At 39.7% G+C, this 22,712-nt stretch overlaps 1 protein-coding gene across 2 annotated transcripts; it reads left to right on the top strand.

Annotated features, from left to right (window-relative positions):
• Positions 1–15,943: 15,943 nt before the first annotated feature.
• Positions 15,944–19,096, top strand: hoxb13a (homeobox B13a). 2 transcript variants are annotated; one of them, XM_044182201.1, is made up of 2 exons: positions 15,944–16,986; positions 18,084–19,096. In XM_044182201.1, exons 1-2 carry the CDS (start codon positions 16,275–16,277, stop codon positions 18,326–18,328), a joined length of 957 nt encoding a protein of 318 aa, XP_044038136.1. In that variant the 5' UTR covers positions 15,944–16,274; the 3' UTR covers positions 18,329–19,096. The 2 variants fall into 2 exon arrangements, with proteins under 2 accessions (XP_044038136.1, XP_044038135.1); XM_044182200.1 differs by having other exon boundaries at positions 15,951–16,986; positions 18,081–19,096.
• The last annotated feature ends 3,616 nt before the right edge of the window (positions 19,097–22,712 follow it).

Raw genomic sequence — 22,712 nt, 5'->3', positions numbered from 1 at the left:
AGCTTCACAATATAGCATCATGTCTTAAGGCATTTCTGCTAAAATGTGAGGTGGATCTGGTCATCCTGCTAGGAGGAGTACTTCAAATTATAAAACATGTCCTGTTGCCAGTAGGTGATGCTATGACTGGGTGAATTTTAAGATGTAGGTGTCTTCAGGGTGGGACTGTTATCAAAGATGTGACCATGCATACTCATTAACAACTTCCTCTTCATGGCGAAACATCAAAATTCGCCACCACGCCACAGACACACCCTTTGACAAAAACTCAAGCTTTTGGAAGCTTTTTATGGCAACGGTCTTTAGATTGCGCTGCGAAAATTTGAAGTTGATCCGATTAATTCACTAGGAAGAGTTTGTTAAAGTACGGAGCCTGTAAATGGCGAAAAATGGCCACACATTCATGCACATTCAGTTCAAAATTAATTAATTAATTCTCTAGGAGGAGTGTTGAGGTGTACTACACTATTGTTGCAGCTAGCGTTGCATTCGGAGGAAAAGAGTGGACGATAGAGATGAATCATCTTTAGCCATTCTTGGCATATTTATTTTTCTAGCTGCCGACACATCAGTCTCACGGTCAGACAGCCTTCAGTAGGAGACAACCGTAAATCACCTGGGACAAACACAACAACCCAAACGCGTCTTCTGTAGCTTATACTTTAGTGCCCCTTTGTGGCATACATATATACATAATACAGAACAGTACAGCATTACATCAATATACAACTGAGGACATATGAACATATTTTTACAAGGAGTTTGTTAAAGTATGAAGCCTGTAAATCACAAACAATGATCACTAAATTCACATTGGCTGACTTCCTGTTGGGTTAAGGGCATGGGTCCAAGAGGCTTTTTTTATGTCTGGATATGATACATGTGTCCCCCATATTTCATACATTTAGGTGTAACGTGTCGCAGGGGTTCTGAATTGTGATGTGTTTTGGTCACTGCATTTGTGAGTTGTGTCACTTCCTGTGTCCACTATGTGGCACTAGACAACACACTTTATGCGTCAAACTTATTGTAAATGTCTTTCATGTATGTTGTCCAAGTTTGAAGTGTATCAGATTAACGGTCTAGGACGAGTTTGTTAAAGTATGACCCCTGTAAATCGCCAAAGAAATCAAAATGGCCGACTTCCTGTTGGGTCGAGGTCATGTCACTAAAAAACTTTTTTGTTCGTCTTGGCATCTTACATGTGCCTCCCAAATTTCATACAGTCAGTCAGGCTACATCCATTCATGACTCACCTAAGCGTAGCTTAGCTTATTACTACTACAATTACTACTACTTCTAATAATAATATTAATAATAATAATAATAATAATAATAATTATAATGCTACTGATAATAACAATAACTTTCTTTTGTTATGAAAATCTTCTGGCCTGTAATACATTATTTCCAACGAGCGGGCAGTGATAGTTAATTGATTTCTTGTTTGAGTGACTGTAAACCTTGGAATCTGTTTCCTATTAGTTGCAGTATTATAGGGAATTGTTAGGCTACCTGATTTTCATTCAGTATCTCTAATCTGCTGTATATTCCATCTCCAATCCCATCCAGCATTGGGAAATTGTTATCCGAGTAATGTAGTGAGAAAACCAGTTTCTCATAAGTATAGTACATCCAAGTTTCTTCTACAAAATGAATAATTCACAAATAAGATTGAAAAAATATGTCAGTTGTCAATTTTATTTATGTAGCCCAAAATCACAAATTACAAATTTGGGCACTTTACAAACATCATACAACACCCTCAATCCTTAGACCTTTGAATCAGATAAAGGACAAGTCCTCTCCAAAAGCCCTTTAACAGGGGAAAAAAAATAGAAGGACCCTCAGATGCCTCCTCCAGGATGGACAGACATGCAATTTGCCAGGTACAGTGAGGAAAATAAGTATTTGAACACCCTGCTATTTTGCAAGTTCTCCCACTTAGAAATCATAGAGGGGTCTGAAATTGTCATCGTAGGTGCATGTCCACTGTGAGAGACATAATCTAAAAAAAAAATAATAATCCAGAATTCACAATGTATGATTTTTTAACTATTTATTTGTATGATACAGCTGCAAATAAGTATTTGAACACCTGAGAAAATCAATGTTAATATTTGGTACAGTAGCCTTTGTTTGCAATTACAGAGGTCAAATGTTTCCTGTAGTTTTTCACCAGGTTTGCACACACTGCAGGATTTGGAGGGATTTGGGCCCACTCCTCCACACAGATCTTCTCTAGATCAGTCAGGTTTCTGGCCTGTCGCTGAGAAACACGGAGTTTGAGCTCCCTCCAAAGATTCTCTATTGGGTTTAGGTCTGGAGACTGGCTAGGCCACGCCAGAACCTTGATATGCTTCTTACAGAGCCACTCCTTGGTTATGTGCTTTGGGTCATTGTCATGTTGGAAGACCCAGCCTCGACCCATCTTCAGTGCTCTAACTGATGGAAGGAGGTTGTTCCCCAAAATCTCGTAATACATGGCCCCGGTCATCCTCTCCTTAATACAGTGCAGTCGCCCTGTCCCATGTGCAGAAAAACACCCCCAAAGCATGATGCTACCACCCCCATGCTTCACAATTGGGATGGTGTTCTTGGGATGGTACTCATCATTCTTCTTCCTCTGGAATTATGACCAAAAAGTTCTATTTTGGTCTCATCTGACCACATGACTTTCTCCCATGACTCCTCTGGATCATCCAAATGGTCATTGGCAAACTTAAGACGGGCCTGGACACATGCTGGTTTAAGCAGGGGAACCGTCCTTGCCATGCATGATTTCAAACCATGACGTCTAAGTGTGTTACCAACAGTAACCTTGGAAACAGTGGTCCCAGCTCTTTTCAGGTCATTGACCAGCTCCTCCCGTGTAGTTCTGGGCTGATTTCTCCCCTTTCTTAGGATCATTGAGACCCCACGAGATGAGACTTTGCATGGAGCCCCAGTCCGAGGGAGATTGACAGTCCTGTTTAGCTTCTTCCATTTTCTAATGATTGCTCCAACAGTGAACCTTTTTTCACCAAGTAGCTTGGCATTTTCCCCGTAGCCCTTTCCAGCCTTATGGAGGTGTACAATTTTGTCTCTAGTGTCTTTGGACAGCTCTTTGGTCTTGGCCATGTTAGTAGTTGGATTCTTACTGATTGTATGGGGTGGACAGGTGTCTTTATGCAGCTAACAACCTCAAACAGGTGCATCTAATTTAGGATAATAAATGGAGTGGAGGTGGACATTTTAAAGGCAGACTAACAGGTCTTTGAGGGTCAGAATTCTAGCTGATAGACAGGTGTACTTACTTTAAGTACTTATTTGCAGCCGTATCATACAAATAAATAGTTAAAAAATCATACATTGTGATTTCTGGATTTTATTTTTTTTTTGATTATGTCCCTCACAGTGGACATGCACCTACAATGACAATTTCAGACCCCTCCATGATTTCTAAGGGGGAGAACTTGCAAAATAGCAGGGTGTTCAAATACTTATTTTCATCACTGTATCTGTAAATGTCAGCATTGTTGTCAAATGTCTTGTTTTGTCAACCAACAGTCCAAAACCCAAAGATATTTAGTTTTCTATTGCAGAAGTCAAAGATAACCAGACAATATTCACACTGGAGAAACTGGAGACTAAAAACATTTTATCTTACAGAAAATAACCAAACAATTACTCAATTATCAAAATTACAGCAGATTAATTAATAGACAAATCGTTTCAAGTCTACCATAAGACATTATTATTGTAGTTCTCCACACTATTGCTGTTGGATCACTACAGTTCTCTTTTTACTAAATTAATAATCACCACTTTCATATTTAGCAGCAGGACAAACATGAATATTCCTCAGTAATAGCCCAGCAGACCCAGGCGCACTGTGGACAACCTCTTGCAGAAACACCATCTGTTTGTACTATGCATACAGGATATCATCAGATTAGTTAGGTCTACTTGTTCTGTTTTATTAATGAAATTAGGATTAAGAATAATTCTATATTTAAATAGCCTAATATTTATTGTGTCACGATGGCGCCTTGGTGTTTTGGCGCGCGTTGTCTTGTCTTGTTTTGTTTGTAAATTCAGCTTCCTAGGACATCAAATACCGACGTTTTGTCACGCCCTTTGGCGTCTCCTGGCGTCTGTATGAGACCCACTGGGCTTTCAATGAACTCCAATGTAAAACTATCCGCGGAAATATTAGACGCTCAGTGGAACTGCTCCGGCCGTCCATTCACTCCAATATTAACCTGACCGCGGCGCTATGAGACGCTGTCTGTGTGATCAGACCACCGCCAGCGAGAGAGTCAAAATGACCAGAAGTCATTAATTTTCTATGTGAGCCGGCGGCGAGCGGCGGCGCAGCGCGTCTTGGACGGTGTGGGCGTTGAGGGAAGTTGAAGTCGGAGCAACTTTATGGTAATGAGCTACGATGCGGTTCTGTGGCAACCTACAGCAATTCAGAAGTCCTGCGCTTCCACAAATCCTTCTACAGCGTTGTTGGCTGGGCAGCCCAAGCGAATTTTGAAGCTCTCGCCGGTAGCAGTCTGAACGCACGGTGTGAGCATCAGTCACATTGGAGAACCGAGGACCAGACGCGCATTTTATTTTCATAATCTTCGTTCAGTGAATATATATGATCCTTAGTTTTGTTAGTTATTACGAAGAATCTCTCAGGTCTCAGATCGTTGCTATGGACGCTGCTACACGCACGTATGTTGTGGGTGGACTTGGTGCATTCGACTCTTGTTTGGGGATGTTTGCTATCAGTGAGCTTCATTAAATTTCTAATTTCTGCCAGTCGGCCGTAACCTGAATCCAAATGCCACTATCTCTGTTGAGAAAAGGCGTTTTATAGCCTGCGATTGTAAAATGTGAAGTTGCTTATTTAATTTTACATTTCCAAGAATATGTGACTGAGGATATTTATTTATGAAATCACCTTTCTTAAGAAGGGGTTATCAAAGTGGACTTTACATTTCACATCCCTCATTTAATCCCTGCACTTGTCACATTCATATATATCATCAAACTGGACTTTATATTGTACACTGAATTCAACCTCCACTGCTTAATAATAATTTAATTATTTATGCACTTCACATTTAATTTGTGCTCTTGTCACCTTAATATATTTCATATACTTAATTTCTTAGTCCGTAGCACAGTCCATATTTCCTTTGTAAAGTCAATATATCATTTCAAGTTTTATACCCCATATCAAAACAATTTCTATTCCATTATGTAAATAGATTTTAAAATGTCAATTTAATTTTCATTTCTTTATTTACTTTGTTCATTTAATTATTATTATTACCTTAATTTTGTCTATTATTATTCTTCTGTGTTGCGTTTTTTGGGAGCAAATGCCAAGATACATTCTTTGTATGCTTGCATTGGCTAATAAAACAGATTCTGATTGAATGGGCTATGTCATGCTGACATAAAATCCCAAAACCAAGAATCATAAAGATAGAAAAAATCACCAGGGTTGTGTAAATAGTAGCCTATGCATGCCTCAGTATTTGATGACCTTGAATGAAAACGAGTTGGTGTTTTTAGCCATAACCCAAGCACTTCAGGCCTTCCTCCAAGCCTGTAGTAATGCCCTAGATTGACAGCAATATTGTACAATAATCTCTGAAGGTGACTCATTTTGGTCACAAGTTCCACTAAAAAAGAAAAAACAAACAAACAAAAAGCTTAATTTTATGTGTTGGAGCTAAACCAGATACATCGTTGGAAAGGTCGACCTGAAGAGTAAGAAATGTCAGTATGAAGATACTTTATGGCTCCTGCTTTGAGATACTGACCTTTGAACCTTGACCTTGGTGCATGTTTGAATCTGCACCATTTTAGACCATTTGCTTTACATATGTACCTCTATGTGTAAAAATCTTTCCTGACCCTACAGTCTCTTCTCCGATGTCCAGTTCTTCCACATTTATGTCTCTAAGATTTCAAGTCTATGTTTGGCCTCGGAAAATGTCTTTGTCTGCAAAGCAAAATCACTGTTTTCAAGGAAAATTGTTATACTACGCAATAAGCATTTCATTAGAGTTTGTAGTGGTAGTGGTTCGGATTGCTCCATTTTTATGCCTGCATTTGACTCCCACACTTCCTGGAATCTTTTGATGAAGTGTGTTACAGATTCTTCTGGTCTTTGTAATCATGCAGTGACAACACTAAAATCAGCTGTCTGCCTATTATCAGTAGCATGACGTCTTATTTTCATCATCTCTGCAGTTCTGGTTTGCAATTCAGCCTCCATCATGGGCATATGACATGCAATAACATGTTTAGCACTTTGTTCTATGACATCCCTTAACTGATCAGACACCCACATGGCATTATGTTCATCCACACCGCAACGCTGATGACATGCGTTATATTGTGACGTGAGATCAGGGACATTCTGATTTTGTAGTCTGAGTGTCTGATAGCTGCAGATTGATCATTTTGCTTTACATCTTTACTCTTGTGCTGTCACACCTCCAGTCCATCACAGACCCACTCCTGGACCTCCTACAGAGCAGAACGTTAGGCTGGGGAAACATGTCTTAGACTCCAGGACCATCAGCACCGGTTCCCCTCAAGGCTGCATTCTTTCCCCTCTGCTCTTCTCCCTCTTCTACCAACAGCTGCACCTCCAGTCACCAGTCCGTCAAGCTCCTGGAGTTCGCGGATGCCTACAGGTGGGAGATTGACCACCTGGTGACTTGGTGCAGTTTGAACGACCTGGAACTCAACGCTCTCAAGACAGTGGAGATGGTTGTGGATTGCCGAAAGAACCCAGCCCCACCCACCCCCATCACCCTGTGTGACTTCCCAGTCGACACTGTGGAGTCTTTCCGCTTCCTGGGCACCATCATCAGCCAGTACCTCAAATGGGAGCTGATCATCAGCTCATTCACCAAGAAAGCCCAGCAGAGGATGTACTTTTTGCGGCAGCTGAAGAAATTTAACCTGCCAAAAACAAACAATGCCATCACCTTCACCATCTGGTACGCTGCTGCCACTGCCACTGACAAGGGCAGACTGCAGCATATCATTTGCTCCGCCAAGAAGGTGATTGGCTGCAATCTACCATCCCTCCAGGACCTGTGCAGGGAAGATTGTGGTAACCCCTCCCACCCTGGACACAAACTGTTTCAGTCACTCCCCCTTGGAAGGAGGCCGCGGTCCATCAGGACCAAAACCTCACGCCACAAACAGTTTCTTCCCGACTGCAGCCAGCCTCATCAACAAGGCCAGGGCCCCCCACGAACACTGGTTCATACCCCCCTAACCCCTCACTACACATTATTTTAATGTAAAGTCTCCACACCTGACTCAATGCGTTACATTAATGCACATCTTCTGGACTACTATCTGGTGCATTGCAAATATTCTTTGTATTTCATACTGTGAACTCTTGCACATTCCCATGTAAATGTCTTGCACATACCTGTGCAAACAGTAATTTAATTTAAATAACTCATATTATACATATTCTTTACTATTTTGATAATATTTTCTTGTCTTATTGTCAATTTTATATTTATGACTTTTCTCAGTACTTGCTTGCTATCTTTCTTTACATTTTTCTACTTACTATGTTTATTGTATGCACCATAATACCAAAGCAAATTCCTTGTATGTGTAAACCTACTTGACAATAAGGCTGATTCTGATTCTGGTCTTTTCAGTATTTTGAAAACAGCAGGGACTGATTTTAATTTAGTAATCAGACCCACTGAATAAGAAAAAAACTGACCAGTGAACTCATAAATGGTTTCAGTTACAGACAAGTTAGTACAAGCAGGTCTATTAGAACCATTAGTTATAGTAGCTCTTGATTTTACAATTTATTTTATCCCCCTACACACTCACACATATACACGCACACACATACACACACAGCCGCTCTCCTCTTGTTAAGTGTTCTGTGGTCAAGTTCAAGGACACAACATAATGAATGCTGGGTAAAAGCCTGAATAATAACCATATATGAGAATAGCTGTCCATATTTGATTTAAGGGCTGGGTGGTATGGTTGAATGAATATTGATGTATACTGTTTCATCAAATGGCAAAAAAATTTGGAAAATAATTACACTGATGTTCACTACAATGACCTTTATAGACATTACATCAAACAAATCTTTATAAATAAATCAAATAACTCAAACAACATAGATTCTTAGTTTATGATTTCAATTTCCCCATAATTATTAATTTAGACAACAGAATTTGGTAAAATGATAACGACAATATGTTCATATCATCACAATATGATTCCACTGAAAGATGATAAACGATCATATTGAATTATCATCCAGCCATTCCCTCCAGCTAATCTGTAGTAACTGGAACGATGGTAAAATATATTTATTTACTGTTCACCTTGGTGGAAATTACAGCAGAATTACCAATAGGTGGATTAACCTACCACAATTCTCATACTGTTTGGATGGAAGGCTGCTATGTTAAATGTGATTTAGTCTGCTGATTTGTGCTGTTGAACCTGTGAAATTCTGTCTCTATGCTGCCGGTTTCCTCTAAGGCTCATTTACATCACCATCAAACACACAACATGCAGAGATCATATAAGATTTATATCAGTCTAACCTCCAATACACCACTGAGTGTCCAGCACTGGACTGAACCAGTTTTGTGTTGTTTAGCATCATACAACCAAGGCTGAGTTACCAACCAGGCAAAGTGGACAACTGCCTCAAAGCCCTAGAACCCCAGGTATCCTGACCCCAAAAGGCCCAGGTTCACTATGTGTCAGTGGATTTTTTCTCCAAATTTTTATACTATGCACCACTAAAGTGCAATATCAACTGAGATACTCAGGGCCTTATGAGTTACAGTCCTGCATCATTACCTTATCCTCAGGCTGTCTTGTAGATGGAGACTAAATCAAAATATGAATATTTTTGAATCTACCAACCTTAATAGCTAGATGAAGATTGCTAGATCTTCAACTCAAGATCTTTGCCTTCTAGATAAGTGAGACATATAATTCAAGGAGCTGGTATGGATGCCAATACGGAGGGAGCAGGCTGTTTACTAACCCACAGAATAATTTGTCTGTTGTCACAACTGCTGAACATCAAGGAGACCAGTGTAAAGAAACAAACAGGCCACCGACTGCATCAAGCTTTAATTTCTTCAGTTTCATGACCTGTTTCCACACAGGCGTCAGATATGGCAGCAGGCAGTTTAATGAGCCGCAGTAATAATGAAGTATGAAGCTGAATGAGAGGTGTGTTCCGCATGGAGGCGGAGCGACAACCATGCTGCACAATAGCTGCAGGCACAACACATAGGTTTATATGGTGGCATTTTTACCCATATGTTCTCTCAAGACTGAGCAAGGTTTAAATATTATAGCGGAACTTACCAAAAAAGAAATAAAATTAAGCTGAAAAACTCCTGTGACTAAATACACTTTCCTGTATGGAATTCAGGACTGTGAAAAACAGTGAAGTGAAACCACACAGATGTTAAAACTCCATATAGACTGTTATATATTAGAATTTTATTAAATGTTTTACCTAGTCTTGTGTGTTAAATGTTATAAGGCACAGAAGTACAGAACTGCAGAACTTTCAAAAGTTAATTGTGAAAGTTCATTCTTGAACTTGAAACAAAAAATCTTAATTCATGGTCCACTTACCAGCCTTGTCTGCAGCTTTCAACCACATCTCCCTGTCTTCCTCAGTGGAAGGAGTTTGCTCGGATGTCATCAAGATGACTCAGTCATCATCACATGACCTAAGTATGGAAAAACTGACTTTGGTCCTGTGAACTGAAGAAGACCATGAGATTAAAGCAAAAGAGACATGCAGTTTGTCCAAAATTGAAATGTTGGAAATCTGGGAAGCAGTCACAGCCAACATGACAAATTAAAAATACTTTCACCTTATGGGCTGTGTTTACACATCATAATGTACGACTCTTTCAGAATAAATTACAAAAACAAACAATTTTTTCATTTTAATTTTATTTTCATATGAATGATCGTTCCTGTCGCTTCCTGAAAATCAGTTGTTAAAGGTGATCGCATGCTGATGTAGAAGGTAAAGAACTCCAGTCAGACAACAATTTGTTTTGTATCATGTCCTATGTTTGGTAAAGTGACTAGAAACTGGTATATTTGTCAAATGCCGTTAACACAGGTCCTCTATTTGGATTAGTGCATGGGTGAGGGTAACGATTTGGTTAATGTTTTCCTAAAAAAGGACCCACCAGTTTTTTATAACTGGCATTGCTTTTCATGAAATTAAGTATAATTTCCCCTTGCACAAGCTTTGTTAAGTAAAATAGATTGAAATAACCACCCCTGTGACCCTTTGCCTTTCTCCCTCTCACTAATACCCCACTGGTTTAAACTTGTTTACACAAACAATCCATTCCCACCTCATGTCCAGTTTAAATATTCAGTTTCCACAGGCAATGATCACACTGAGGAAGATGCTCTGTATATAATGTTCTTTTGCAAAGATCTTAAAACAAAAAGGAAAAAATGAAATATTCAACACTGTTAATAGACAGCGATAGGTCACATCTAATCTAATTTTAGTGTTTGTTCTTGTTTTTACTTCAGTATTTTGTTTAAAATATCCCCAGCAGCACACAAGACACTCCTGATAAACTGCAAACTTTGACAGGATCCCCCATAGAAATTGTCAGAAGTTTGAAAAGTCTTGGAACTGTTAAAGTCACAGAAAATACTGGCTATATTTTTAAGAAAGTCACAAATCTACTTAGGAAGTGAAATTATTTTGCAGTAAGTATAAACCCTGGAAATGATGAATAGAATCTGGTAGTAATATTTTATTTTTGAATAAGTGATTTGGAAATCTGATTGTTAGGAATCAATTAAAATGTCAGAAAATAGCAAATATAGCTAGCTATAAGCCCCAGATGCAACCAAATGAGAAATATAGATTAATATAAGGAACAAATCTTTCCAGACTACAGGTATAAACAAATAACAAAGCCCTTCTCTGTTTGTATTTTCACTGTTTTTATGTTTATTAAATCATGTTGTGTTTTGATATTGTCATCCTGCTGTTTGTCCTCATCAACTGTATTGTCCGTTGTAATTTATGGTTTTCAATGCATTGCGGTTTTCAACGCATTGTGGTGAAGCCTGCGACAATTTTCAACAATGTGGATAATAATGTTCCAAACTAAGCAACTGATTGAGCAGTTAACTAAAATATGACGTTGAATGGCAGTGAAAGATTAATGGTGAAATCACTGCTCCTCCTTCCTTAAACACTGCTGAGGATACTCCTGAGCAAGGCATTCACCCTCAGCTGATCCTGGAGAGGCACTGACTGTCAGTGTGTTATTAAAAGGATGCAGATGTGCTTACTGTCAGCTCTCCTTAAACTGAAAATTGTGAAATGAAAGAATTTAAAAATATTGTCATGTGAGGGAGACCGATGATGAGTGACATTTTATGGGTGGGTGGATGGATGGATGGATGGATGGATGGATAAAAATAACATAAAGCAATAAAGCAAGATACTCGTAGCCCTGTGTTAGAGCCATTTGCCATGCAGAGGATGAGATGAAGCCTGAACTAAGGTTTTCTCAACACTAGGGGTTAGGGTTAGGGTCTGCTGTTTTATATCAAGTGCAGAGAAACAGCATGTATCACTTCATATTTTGACAAAATGGTAAAGTGCAGGAAGACATTTTAAGCATGCAGCACTTTGTAAACTCATTACCTGAAATTCACCACTCACAGGAAACCCCAAACTATTTTCTACCACATGGCCATATGGCCAAGAATGCATGATTTCATTTATTTTATTGAACGCTGATTGTCTTATCTTGCTGGTTTATTTTCATCATGTCTATGTTGACTTTGGGAAATAAAATCGTACAGGGCCTACCTGAGTTTCGTCATTTAATGATTTCAGACGGTTTCCGTCTCTTAACAGTATTCTTGTCCAGGTACAGTACGCATGTATAGAGCCCACGTGCCGCTCGCATTGTTTTGCGTCTTCTACAGCTACATTTTGCAGGTTAACCATACCTGTAAAGTGCTGCTGACCTCAGTGTTTTGTTAATGTTGTAGATGGAGGACAAAATGCTGTAATGCAGGTTATATTTTCTCAAAAATAGCTTTTGTTGCATCGAATACTGTATATTTAATTTCCTTAACTAATTCAATATGCAGCTGTACTATGGTAAAACAAATAAACAAAATTACAATAAAAATACATATGCTATCAGATCGGATTAGGTAGTGCAGATGCACAATATCAGGAGATCAGGAGCACTTCAACAGTCACTTCAAAGGCTCTGGTTATGGGAGCCCCCTGGCCTCTGGTCCCGGTAGGTCCGGTAGGCCACTAGGATAAAAGCACCAGGTTACTAGGCCTATGCAGTCATCCATCCATGTTTCTTGGCGTCTCAGCATTAAGGTTTTCAAAACCCATTTCAGTGGGCACGTTGTAACGCTGTATTGTGATTGTATTTCATTGCCACTGCTATTAAGCCTTGCGTATTTCAACTATTTTCTTACAATATCATAATTGTATTTTTAGATTGTTTTTATGTGTGTGAATGAATTAAGTGTATTTATGTTAAATTCGCTTGCCTCAAATTGCCCGTTGAGGAACGAATACAGTATTTTCAATTGAATTGAACTGAACTGAATTGCACGTGCAAGTAATTTAAGAAAATTAAAATCTACATAAATCATATCAAACAGCTAAAATAATACGTGCAAATGGCTCCATGATCGCATTGTTTGCCGATTCTGACCAGCAGTAAATATTTTAGGATTAGATTGTCTGAAAATGTCGAAACGGCTGCGAGTTATTATAATGCACAGTGCTGCCAACATTATTTAGCACATACTGAGTAGGCTACATTTAAATTAAAACTGACACTAAATTGTGGCGGCAGATAAGTATACACGTTACTCGACTATGGGAGAAAAAAAATACAAATGCAGCTATTTCATTGAGAACTGTGATGATGTAAAAACCCATGCTAGCGGGATTTTCCGACTGTGATTTAGTTTCCTTCAGTGACGAGTCTCTTCATCCTGAGTTGAGGCGGATTTAGATTTTAGTTAATGATTTATGGACTGAGCAGTCGGGATGTTTGTCTTTATACCTGTTAGACTGGTTATATTGGACCGTGTCGGTGCCCATCCTGGGACAGCATGGCGTCTTCCGTGTCATCTGCACGGTAGCAAACACACACACACAAACAGGAGAAGCTTCGAGGTGTGCAGTGGCCTTGAACCTGAGCTCATTACATCTGCCTGTCTTTCTGTCTGCACCCTCCTCCCCTCCCTCACTCTCTTTCTGTGTTAAACTTGACCTTGACCCTAAGGGGCCAGTCTACCCCCCCTCCCAGCACACCACAACACTGTGGGAGAGAGACTGTCTGTCTGGGTGGTTTGTGTGTGTGCACGTGGATGTTTGTCTGCAAGCCCACAGTGTATGTGAAACCTTCAGAGACAATTAAATGCAAAGCTTTTTAACCGAGTAGCCAGTTAGTGAACTAATGTTCAGGCGTTATTATATTTTGCGATGGAGGCATATAACTCCGCACACACACCTTCACAGAGTGAATTCACATTCACAACCACATTCACTATCCTGCAATATACAAATTTGAAACTCCTCTAATAGCTTCATAGTATATTAACACTACTGATTTCAAGAGCGGATATTCTTCAATGTATTTATTTATATAGCGCATAACAGAAGTTATCTAATTATACTTTTTCTATAGAGTGGGTCTAGACCGTACTCTTTATAATTTTCTTCAGTTGAGTTTTTTCTTTTTTTCTTTTTATGTCTTGTTTATCTGATTTGATTTTATTCATATTGAAAGACTACATTCATCTTTAATTGCCAAATGCTCGAATGGAAAAAAAGATAAATTAAACATAATAGAAAAACAAACAAACAGAAAGAAAGAAATACTTGAACAAACGGCTCGATTCTTCTTCATTTCTTTTAGTCATTTCTCGTAGTCACAAATATAGGCTATAATGGCTTAAAACTTCAAATTCAAATTGAAGTGCCGCTGTTTTGAATCCAAAAGCATTTCAAATGCTCTTAAATACTTTATACTTCATCTGTGCATTCGAATGTGGCGTTTTTCTTCACTTGAAAAAATTGCCATCATCTCAGAACATACTGTAGCCTATTATTAATTCAGTCTCCTCCAAAGCTCAAACAAGTAGTAGTTTATTTCTACTTACTGCACGCTCCAGATTGACAAGCTAGCTATACGCAGTGGAAGTAACAGTGGAGAAAACAGCCACATCTGTGTGTTTACTGCCCCGCTCTCATCCACACTGCTAACCGCTGCTTCTGCCACCATCACCTGCTTCTCACGTCTGCTGCTGCTGTATAGTGCTGATAGAAACGTGACTGCTTTTTAAAATGAGATCTAATGCAAAAATAGAGTATTTTACAGAATCAATTCTGCGGTACACATACAAAGCTACATAGACTTCTCCAGGCCCTAGGTCCCTACAAAGGAAAATAAAAAAATCACACCAATAGCCTACCAGTGCGGATTCCCCGATGACCCAACCAAAAATAAAATAAAGTCAAACAAGACAAAATTAAATGAAATACTAACCCACTTTTAACAGCCTTTAGCGAGAAGGGCTCAGCTTTTACCTCTTCAGTTCCGCTGCACCAATGTAAGTTTCAGCATTACAACATCATTCTTGTGTGGCTGGCAAGCTTGTCCAACCACAGAGATTATTCATGATCTCATGGTTTCCACAGATACCAAATTTGTGTCAAATAATGTGTATAATGTACAATAAAATAAAATATAATAATGCTCAATCTGCATGCTTCCATTTGAATTAATATGCAAAAACATGGCGTCTTATAGGCATCGCAAACGCTAAACTGAGAGCATTCTGCATGCAGAGTGTACACTAAAATATCTTAAAGTTCTTTGTGGAAGAAAAGCGTCAGAAGAATTCATTTCAAACAGCACCAGGCGCCGTTTGAGACCCTCTCTCGCATAAATTCACGGCTCAGAAGTGCCGTGAAAATCTTTCTGAACCACCATATTTTTCAAATCTTAAGACCTCCAAATCCCTTCCATAAATCCCCTTTACGCTTCCTTCAGTCAGATGGTGCGAGAGCGGAGCAGATAAAAGCACACAAAAATTTATTCTGAGAAATGTCCAAGCGGGTACAATTATTTTAATAATCAAATGTTTCTTTTAAAAAGCTGGAAATACTCCTGGTACGTTATGATTTTTGAAATACTTTCATGACAACGATAAACTTTTTTCATGCGTTTGGCAGCACCGGTTATACGTCTTTAAATGTGTCCATAACTGTGTGTAATACTTAGCATTTTTACACCCGAGTTCAAATAATTATAGATTATATTTAGAAGAATTAAGCATATAATTATTAACAAAAAGTTCATTCTTTTTTTCATATAAAATGTTTTCATATTGTCAAAATACTTTTAATTTACTTCATATTTTCATCCTTGTGTCTACTGCAGGTGCTTTCACACTTATTGTAGACTAAAGACAATATGTAGGCTAACTAACATGAATTATATAAACTAGTCAATAGTTCAAGTATTGGCAATTCCGTTTGCATACGCCCGCGCTCGTATTTAGCCTACGCACAACGCGCATGTCTGTTAAAGTGATTATTTTTTTGTTTCTAAACTCACAATGATAAGGTCACGCTTCCTGGCAACAGTAGAAAATTATTGACTTGAGTTTGACATAATGCAGCTGCACGAGGAAAAACGGCATATTCGGGGAGCTGAACCGCTTCACGAAGCTCATGCTCATCTCTACCACAGCTCGAACCTCATAAAAATATTTTTTCTATGACTGACAATCCCCAGCAAGTCGGTTCTTCTCCTTCTTTTTTCCTTTGTCCATCACGTGATCATTCGGTTCTATCCAATGGACACGCGCCCTCCCTCCTCTCCTGTCTCGGGGGCTTGTTGCGTCAAGGCTGCGGCTGGGATGTAACTGGAGGTCCGGCCGGTTACCGGGAGTCTTTGCCTCCGAGCGAGGGCCGACACTAAACGGTGCAGCAAGGCAGCGCACGCGTGCTATGACAGTGCGCGTGACAGTACATGTGAATTTGTTGAGCCGTGTGTGAGCAGGAGAGCCAACGGTCAAAGAGTAATAAATCAGCACCAGTTCACCTAGTTCAGCCAATGTAGCAGCTTAGTGCACAGGACCGGACAGAGTCAGAGAGGAAACGGCGACGAAAGGAGGCCAGACCGGGAAAAGGAGCGCCTATGACAGCCTCCCTGGTCCTAAACCCTCGCTGGCCAGCGGAAACGGTAATGTTTGTGTATGACAACAACCTGGACGACCTGAACAAGAACATGGAGGGGCTGGTGGGCAGCGGAAACTTCGCCGCTAGCCAGTGCCGCAATATTATGGCGCACTCGGCAGCCGCCGCTGCTCTGGGCCACCCATCCGGCCTGGTGCACTCTTCGGCTGGCTACTCCACAGTGGACGTGTCCGCTTCAGGCTCTAGCGAGACAGGCGCGTCTTCGGGGAAGCAGTGCGCGGCTGGACCGTGTCCAGCGGCTGCCGTGCCGCACCAGAGCTCTTCTGCCGCCACCGCGTTACCATACAGCTACTTTGGTAACAGCTACTACCAGTGCAGGATGGGGCGGGGTTCTCTGAAGTCTTGCACCCAGGCGGCCGGAGCCGCGCTGAGCTCACAGTATATGGACACGACTGTGAGCTCTGACGAATACTCGAACCACCGGGCCAAAGAGTTCGCCTTTTACCACGGCTACCCGAGCCCGTACCAGTCCATGGCCAGCTACCTGGACGTGTCGGTGGTCCAAACGTTGGGCACCGGGGAGCCGCGCCATGACACCCTGCTCCCCATGGACAGCTACCAGCCCTGGGCTCTGACTAACGGCTGGGGGGGACAGATGTACTGCTCCAAGGATCAGGGACAGGCCGGACACCTCTGGAAGTCCGCGCTGGCTGGTAATACACCGTCTGTATTCTCCTTTAAACAATCATTGTTCAGTCGGGGTATTTAAAGGAAGTTTGTGTAGTTTGTGTAGAATTAAGTATAGGCTTACATATGTTATTAGGAAGAAATTATAGACTTTCCTTTTAAAGTAACCAATTTGATGACATGTTTACTATGCTCTGCTAATTAAATGCAGTCTTCATAAATTTGGAATAAAGCTACATAGTCATTAAGACGAGTTCTCTATAATAAACAGTGCTTTATGCAGAGACTTGTGGCTGATGTTAATCACAACTCAACAATCCCTGAGGGCGTTTTGTGCAACTGGTGCGCAAAATAAAACAAGCTGTTTGAAGCGGGCCATCAGTTTATCACAATGTCAGTAACTTAGAGATGAACTGTGCATTCGTATCTGTTACTGTAGGGGACACTATTAATATTTAGAGTTTTTCTGCCTGATCATGCTCGTTAAGGCAAGGCCATTTATTAATCAAAAGGTCATGTGTTGGCTGGTATCATCATCTGTTAACCTGATAATAAGCTAATTATCGAGTGACTAATGCTCCTATTGTATTGTTAACACTGATTTAACACTATAACACAAGCAGAATAATATAACTATCAGCACACAGATCCCATTGAACTGTTTTAATTTGTGATTTGTGTTAATTTGACATGACAGCTCTTTTCAAATCTAGATATATATTTATCACACAACTGAAATTATGCAATGGTAAAAATCACAACAAAACAATCAGGATACAAAAAGGTTTCCAGAATACTTATTTTCATGTGCATACACAAATATGCACACTATATCTGAGGACAGAAGGTGCAGGTCAGCTTGAATTGCAGTCGCATGGTCGTGCTGCTTGCAGACAGCAGACATCCACCATGTTGTCTGTCTGTGTCGCAGGATGGGTGTCCAATCAGCTCCAAGCATAGAGTCGCTGTTCTCTTCATTTAAGCTGCAAACTCTAAATGCAACACAGTATACTTTTGTCTGTATTACACTTTGCTGGAAGTGTGGAAGTGTGTCCCGGTGTGTGCAACCTCGCCCTCAGACCGCCAGTCTGTCCTCTTCTCTTTGTCCGCTTTTTAACAGATGTGGTGGCGCACCAGCACGACAGCTCGCCTTTCCGCCGAGGCAGGAAGAAGCGGATACCGTACACTAAGCTCCAGCTCAAAGAACTGGAGAAAGAGTATGCTGCCAACAAATTCATCACCAAGGACAAGAGGAGGAAGATCTCCGCCGCGACCAACCTGTCGGAGCGCCAGATCACCATCTGGTTCCAGAACAGGAGGGTGAAGGAGAAGAAGTTCGTGGCCAAAGTGAAGAGCAGCGCGCCCTAGCATACGGGTTCCTGCGCTTTGGACGATTTAGTGAAGGGACATGGTGTATTTGCGTGTTATACATTAAGAATGAACTCAGAGAAATTACAAAAAATGAGGAAACTGGTATACTCCTGACGTACTGGGACTATGCGTACGAGTGTGCGTCAACAAATGGAAGAAAAAGACCAATAAAAAAGGACATAAAGGGCAAAATAAGGTTTAAAAAAGCCCTCTGAGAAACCTTCTCAACAGAGGCATCCTGTAATGCAAAACCTTTCTGCCTGCTTTGATGTAACTGTCTGTCTATAGTCTGTGTTTTACTGTTTGTCAGTGTTGTCTGTGCCCTGCTTATAGCCGAAAACACACTATTATGCTGTCCATATTGTTTATAACGCCTGTAAACCAGTAATCAAACTATAGTGCAACACTTAATAAATTCTTTTAATCCCGATTTAGTCTCCAGTAGGTTTTATATATTTAAATACATCAATATGTAAACTGGCAACTTCTGGTCGTCCCCTCCGCTAAACTATACCCGTACAATGTGCAAACAAATCCGCATTTAGTTCATATCAAAGGCTGAAAGTCGACACCCGCAATCTGGACAAAGGAGGATTCAGACTCCCCATGCAGACTAAAAGTGTTTATGAGACTGTAAATTGATATTTAGATCAGGCCTCCCTCTGGAGCATCACCACAACAATGCTATCCATTTCCTACTGTCATTTCACAGGCCTGTATAGACCCGTGTGAGAAAAAATAAATAAACTTCCCACTTCCCAAGTACATTTGACCAAGTATTAACATTCTTTACTCAAAATGTTAAGCCGTGAAGTAACACGCATAAGCATGCATGAGCAGTGAAATGTATTTCAGTATGAGCAGAAAATGTCTTTATTTAGGAATTTCTCTCCTTCATGTGAAGGTTTAGTTTGAGAACTGTATCTTCGTCCAGCTGCTCACTTCAGCTTCCATAATATCTCATAACAATTCAGGACCTAATTTTGTAAAGTAGCCTATTGCGACCATGAGGTGCACACGGAGCGCGGAAAAGTAGACTTTATTAGTTCTATTTAATGAAATTAATTCAAGTTTATCTAAAACCCATCACTAATTATACAAATTGCTTAATGTACCCAAAATACAATCATAGCCAAATCTTTTATAAGAAACATTGACCAGAATACTTTTATACACGTGAAGTGAGAAAGTGGCAAAGAGAGAAGAGACTTAGCAACAAATGACAAAATAGAATAATTGCATTGAAACTAGTTTTTGTTTTAAATGTCCTGCATATCTTTGAATAGTAGTAGGCACATCCCGGGAATAGAATAGAATAGAGACATTAAATTTCTCTATTGTTTCTGCGTCCAGTGTAGCCTGCATTGTGTGTGTGTGTGTGTGTGTGTGAGTGAGTGAGTGAGTGAGAGAGAGAGAGAGAGAGAGAGAGAGAGCAAGAGAGATAGAGCAAGAGAGATAGAGGGCGAAACCCTTGACCTTGAGAATCATGTGACCAGCTATAGGATCGGCTCTAATTCAAATGTCCCGCGAACATTTTACTAATGCAGAGCGCTGTGTCTGGTCTCATAGAAGCCCTCAGGTGAAACACTTGTCAGCTAAACAAAACTGTCAATCCAGCTCCTCTGTCAGCTCTAACACCAGAGCAGATAAACAGTCTGGTTTGTATGCAAAATTAGGCCTACTGAAAACGCTCAGAACTCTGTTTAGCATTAGCCCAATTCTAAAGTCTACATTCGGCCAACAGCATGGGGATTATTCCCCTGAAACATAGCATTCTACACTTTGTTGTTTGGATATATTACAGCCTTTTAAAGTTCCACGCGCAGTCACGCAGTGTTTTGTCCACTAGTGGCGTCATTCAAATGGTAACAAATCGGAACCCTCTTTCTGCTCTGAAAGAATCAAATTATCAGCACTAAATCACGAAGTCAAATGATTTCTAATGTGAACATGGTGTATTAAACCTCCTTACTATTTCTATTTTTCCAACTAAAGAAAGCAAATTTTTTGAAATATGTTTAATGGTGCGAAATGCACTAATGGTGCACTGAGAACAATTTGGAATACGACACTGTTCAGTTTGGTTTTGTTCAATAATGACGCTTTCTCTCCAACGCTGCCAAAGCATTGGTGTGGTGATATTTCACAGGTTCGTTTAATTAAAATCTTAATTCACAATTAACATTTTTGAGCTGCATGGAGAGACTAAATTCTCCTGTACTGTTTGTCAAAAAATTAAATTTTTGATGAAAATATAAATAGTGTATATTAACTGTGCTGCGGTGATTAAATTGCGCTTATATACAGTTTTAGGGTTTTTTTAAAAAGTGAAACTTAACTTTAACAAACTTTAAACTAGACGTTTAAACAGACGCTACATTACAATGAAATGGTCAACAGTGGCTATTTCTGGTTAAAGAAGGCCTGCAGGTGCAACCAGGAAACATGAACAAACTAGGCTAGAATAGAAAAGATGCATATATGACAAAGCTGATTTATTATTTCTATCGGGGAATTATTAATTTCGAACAGATATATAATTAAAAAGTTGGATTTCAGTCATTGTAAAAACCGAATTTAATTTCCTTTGTGTGTGCGTGTCGTACCGTTAAACATTAACATTGAACTTGACAAACGGCGGTGTGCTCTGCTGGCCTCTTGACTCTTTACTGCTCAGTCTCTGTCCTCCTTTAAAGCCAAAGGTACTGACGGAAACCATGAAGCTCTTTCTCCCCTTTATTCCAAATACCAGAGAGGAGGCTACCGTGTGGTCTTACTTTATTCTCACAACACAACAAAATCACACACCAATCCACGGATATATGTTTTTTCTAATTCTAGCATAACTTGATTTTACTTAATATAACATACATTTGCAGTAATAAGTAATAGCAGTAATACTTTTTGTACACATTAAGTTTTGTCACAACTTAATGTATACAAAAAGTATTATTGTAATTCAGAACTGTTTTTATTTTATTTCAAATAGAAAACATCACATTTACATAAAGTGTCTATGAAATGCTTTACTTGGGAGTAAATTTAAATAGACTGGCATGTAGGTTATTCCATTCCACTTTTGCAAATGCGAAGACGGTAAATGAGGTGAATATATCTGCTGAAGCCAAAAGTAGCTTAATGCACTTGCGCAAAGAAAACTCAGATTAATAAAGAAAATGTCCTCTTTTAAAGTAGATTCTTTTAACTTCAAAACAATGAAAAAAAATTAGAATTTCTTATATAGGCTGTGGGGTAATACAACTAAGTATAATTTTGAGGTACTTGTACTTTGAGTGTTTCCATTATACTTCTACCCCTGCACAATTCTGAGGGAAATGTACTTTTTACTGCCCTACATTTATCTGACAGCTATATGCTAGTTACTTTTCAGATTTAGATTTTACATACAAAATATATAAACAGCTAAAATAATACATTGTTAGAGATTAAACTTCCCAAAAAATATATAAAGTTAGTTAAAATGATCTCTACTTTGAGCAACTACAAAATACACAGTGCTACATACACATTAAGGCATCGGTAACATTGATGCAATAATATAATATATAGGCTAATGTAACCTGAAATGGTCATTCCACATGATAAATGCTTCTGATAGTTTGCGTATATTTTGCTGATAATACTTCTATACTTTTACTTAAGTAAAATTTTGAATACATGACTTTTACTTTAACAGAGTATTTGGTAACAAAATGAATTATAATGCATTCATACTGCTTTATGACTACACTCATTAACACACTGTTACAGACAGAACAGGCCGGAGACATAGTGATGATACAGATATGGTTTATTGATACTTGACTACAATGAATAGGAGAAGGGGAAAGTGATACCGTAGAGTGTAGAGTAGCACGGAGGAAAGCCAAGTAGCCTGGGACCGGGAACTGGAGCGACCCACACAGGAGACTGGCGACACACTCGGGAGATTGGAGACACACGGAACTGGGAGCTAAAGAGACACACTCTGGAGGCTGGAGAACACAGGAGCAGGGAACAAGGATCGGGATACTGCCAGGTGAGACGTTAGTTCGTTGAAGAGTCCGTTACGTAGAGAATGCAGGAGACCAAGATCTGTCCTTGCTTCGAACGAGACCGGAACATGACTGTGGTGAGGAGTAGTGCTTTATAGGGGAGTGGAGTGCAGATAAGGTGCAGGTGTGTAATGAGTCACAGGTGATTGGCATTAGTACTCAGGTGAGGGAGTGCGGAGTGAAGGGGAGTGGCTGGAGAGAACATGACAGACTGTGACACATAATGATTACATATAGGTTTTATACCTTATGGTTCCATATCTAAAGCAGACACATTTTACTTGTAATTCTCTGCATTTTATTTCACCAAAATCAGTGAATGAAGT

The sequence above is a fragment of the Siniperca chuatsi genome, linkage group LG21 (assembly GCF_020085105.1).
Source record: "Siniperca chuatsi isolate FFG_IHB_CAS linkage group LG21, ASM2008510v1, whole genome shotgun sequence".
NCBI lineage: Eukaryota > Metazoa > Chordata > Actinopteri > Centrarchiformes > Sinipercidae > Siniperca > Siniperca chuatsi.
Note: the sequence above shows the minus strand (reverse complement) of the source record. Positions and strands in the feature narration are given on the sequence as shown.

Coding starts and splice junctions, on each gene's coding strand:
- hoxb13a (XM_044182200.1), top strand. CDS start 16,275: ATGACAGCCTCCCTGGTCCTAAACCCTCGCTGGCCAGCGGAAACGGTA. Junction 16,987..18,080: donor CTGGAAGTCCGCGCTGGCTG/GTAATACACCGT, acceptor GCTTTTTAACAG/ATGTGGTGGCGCACCAGCAC.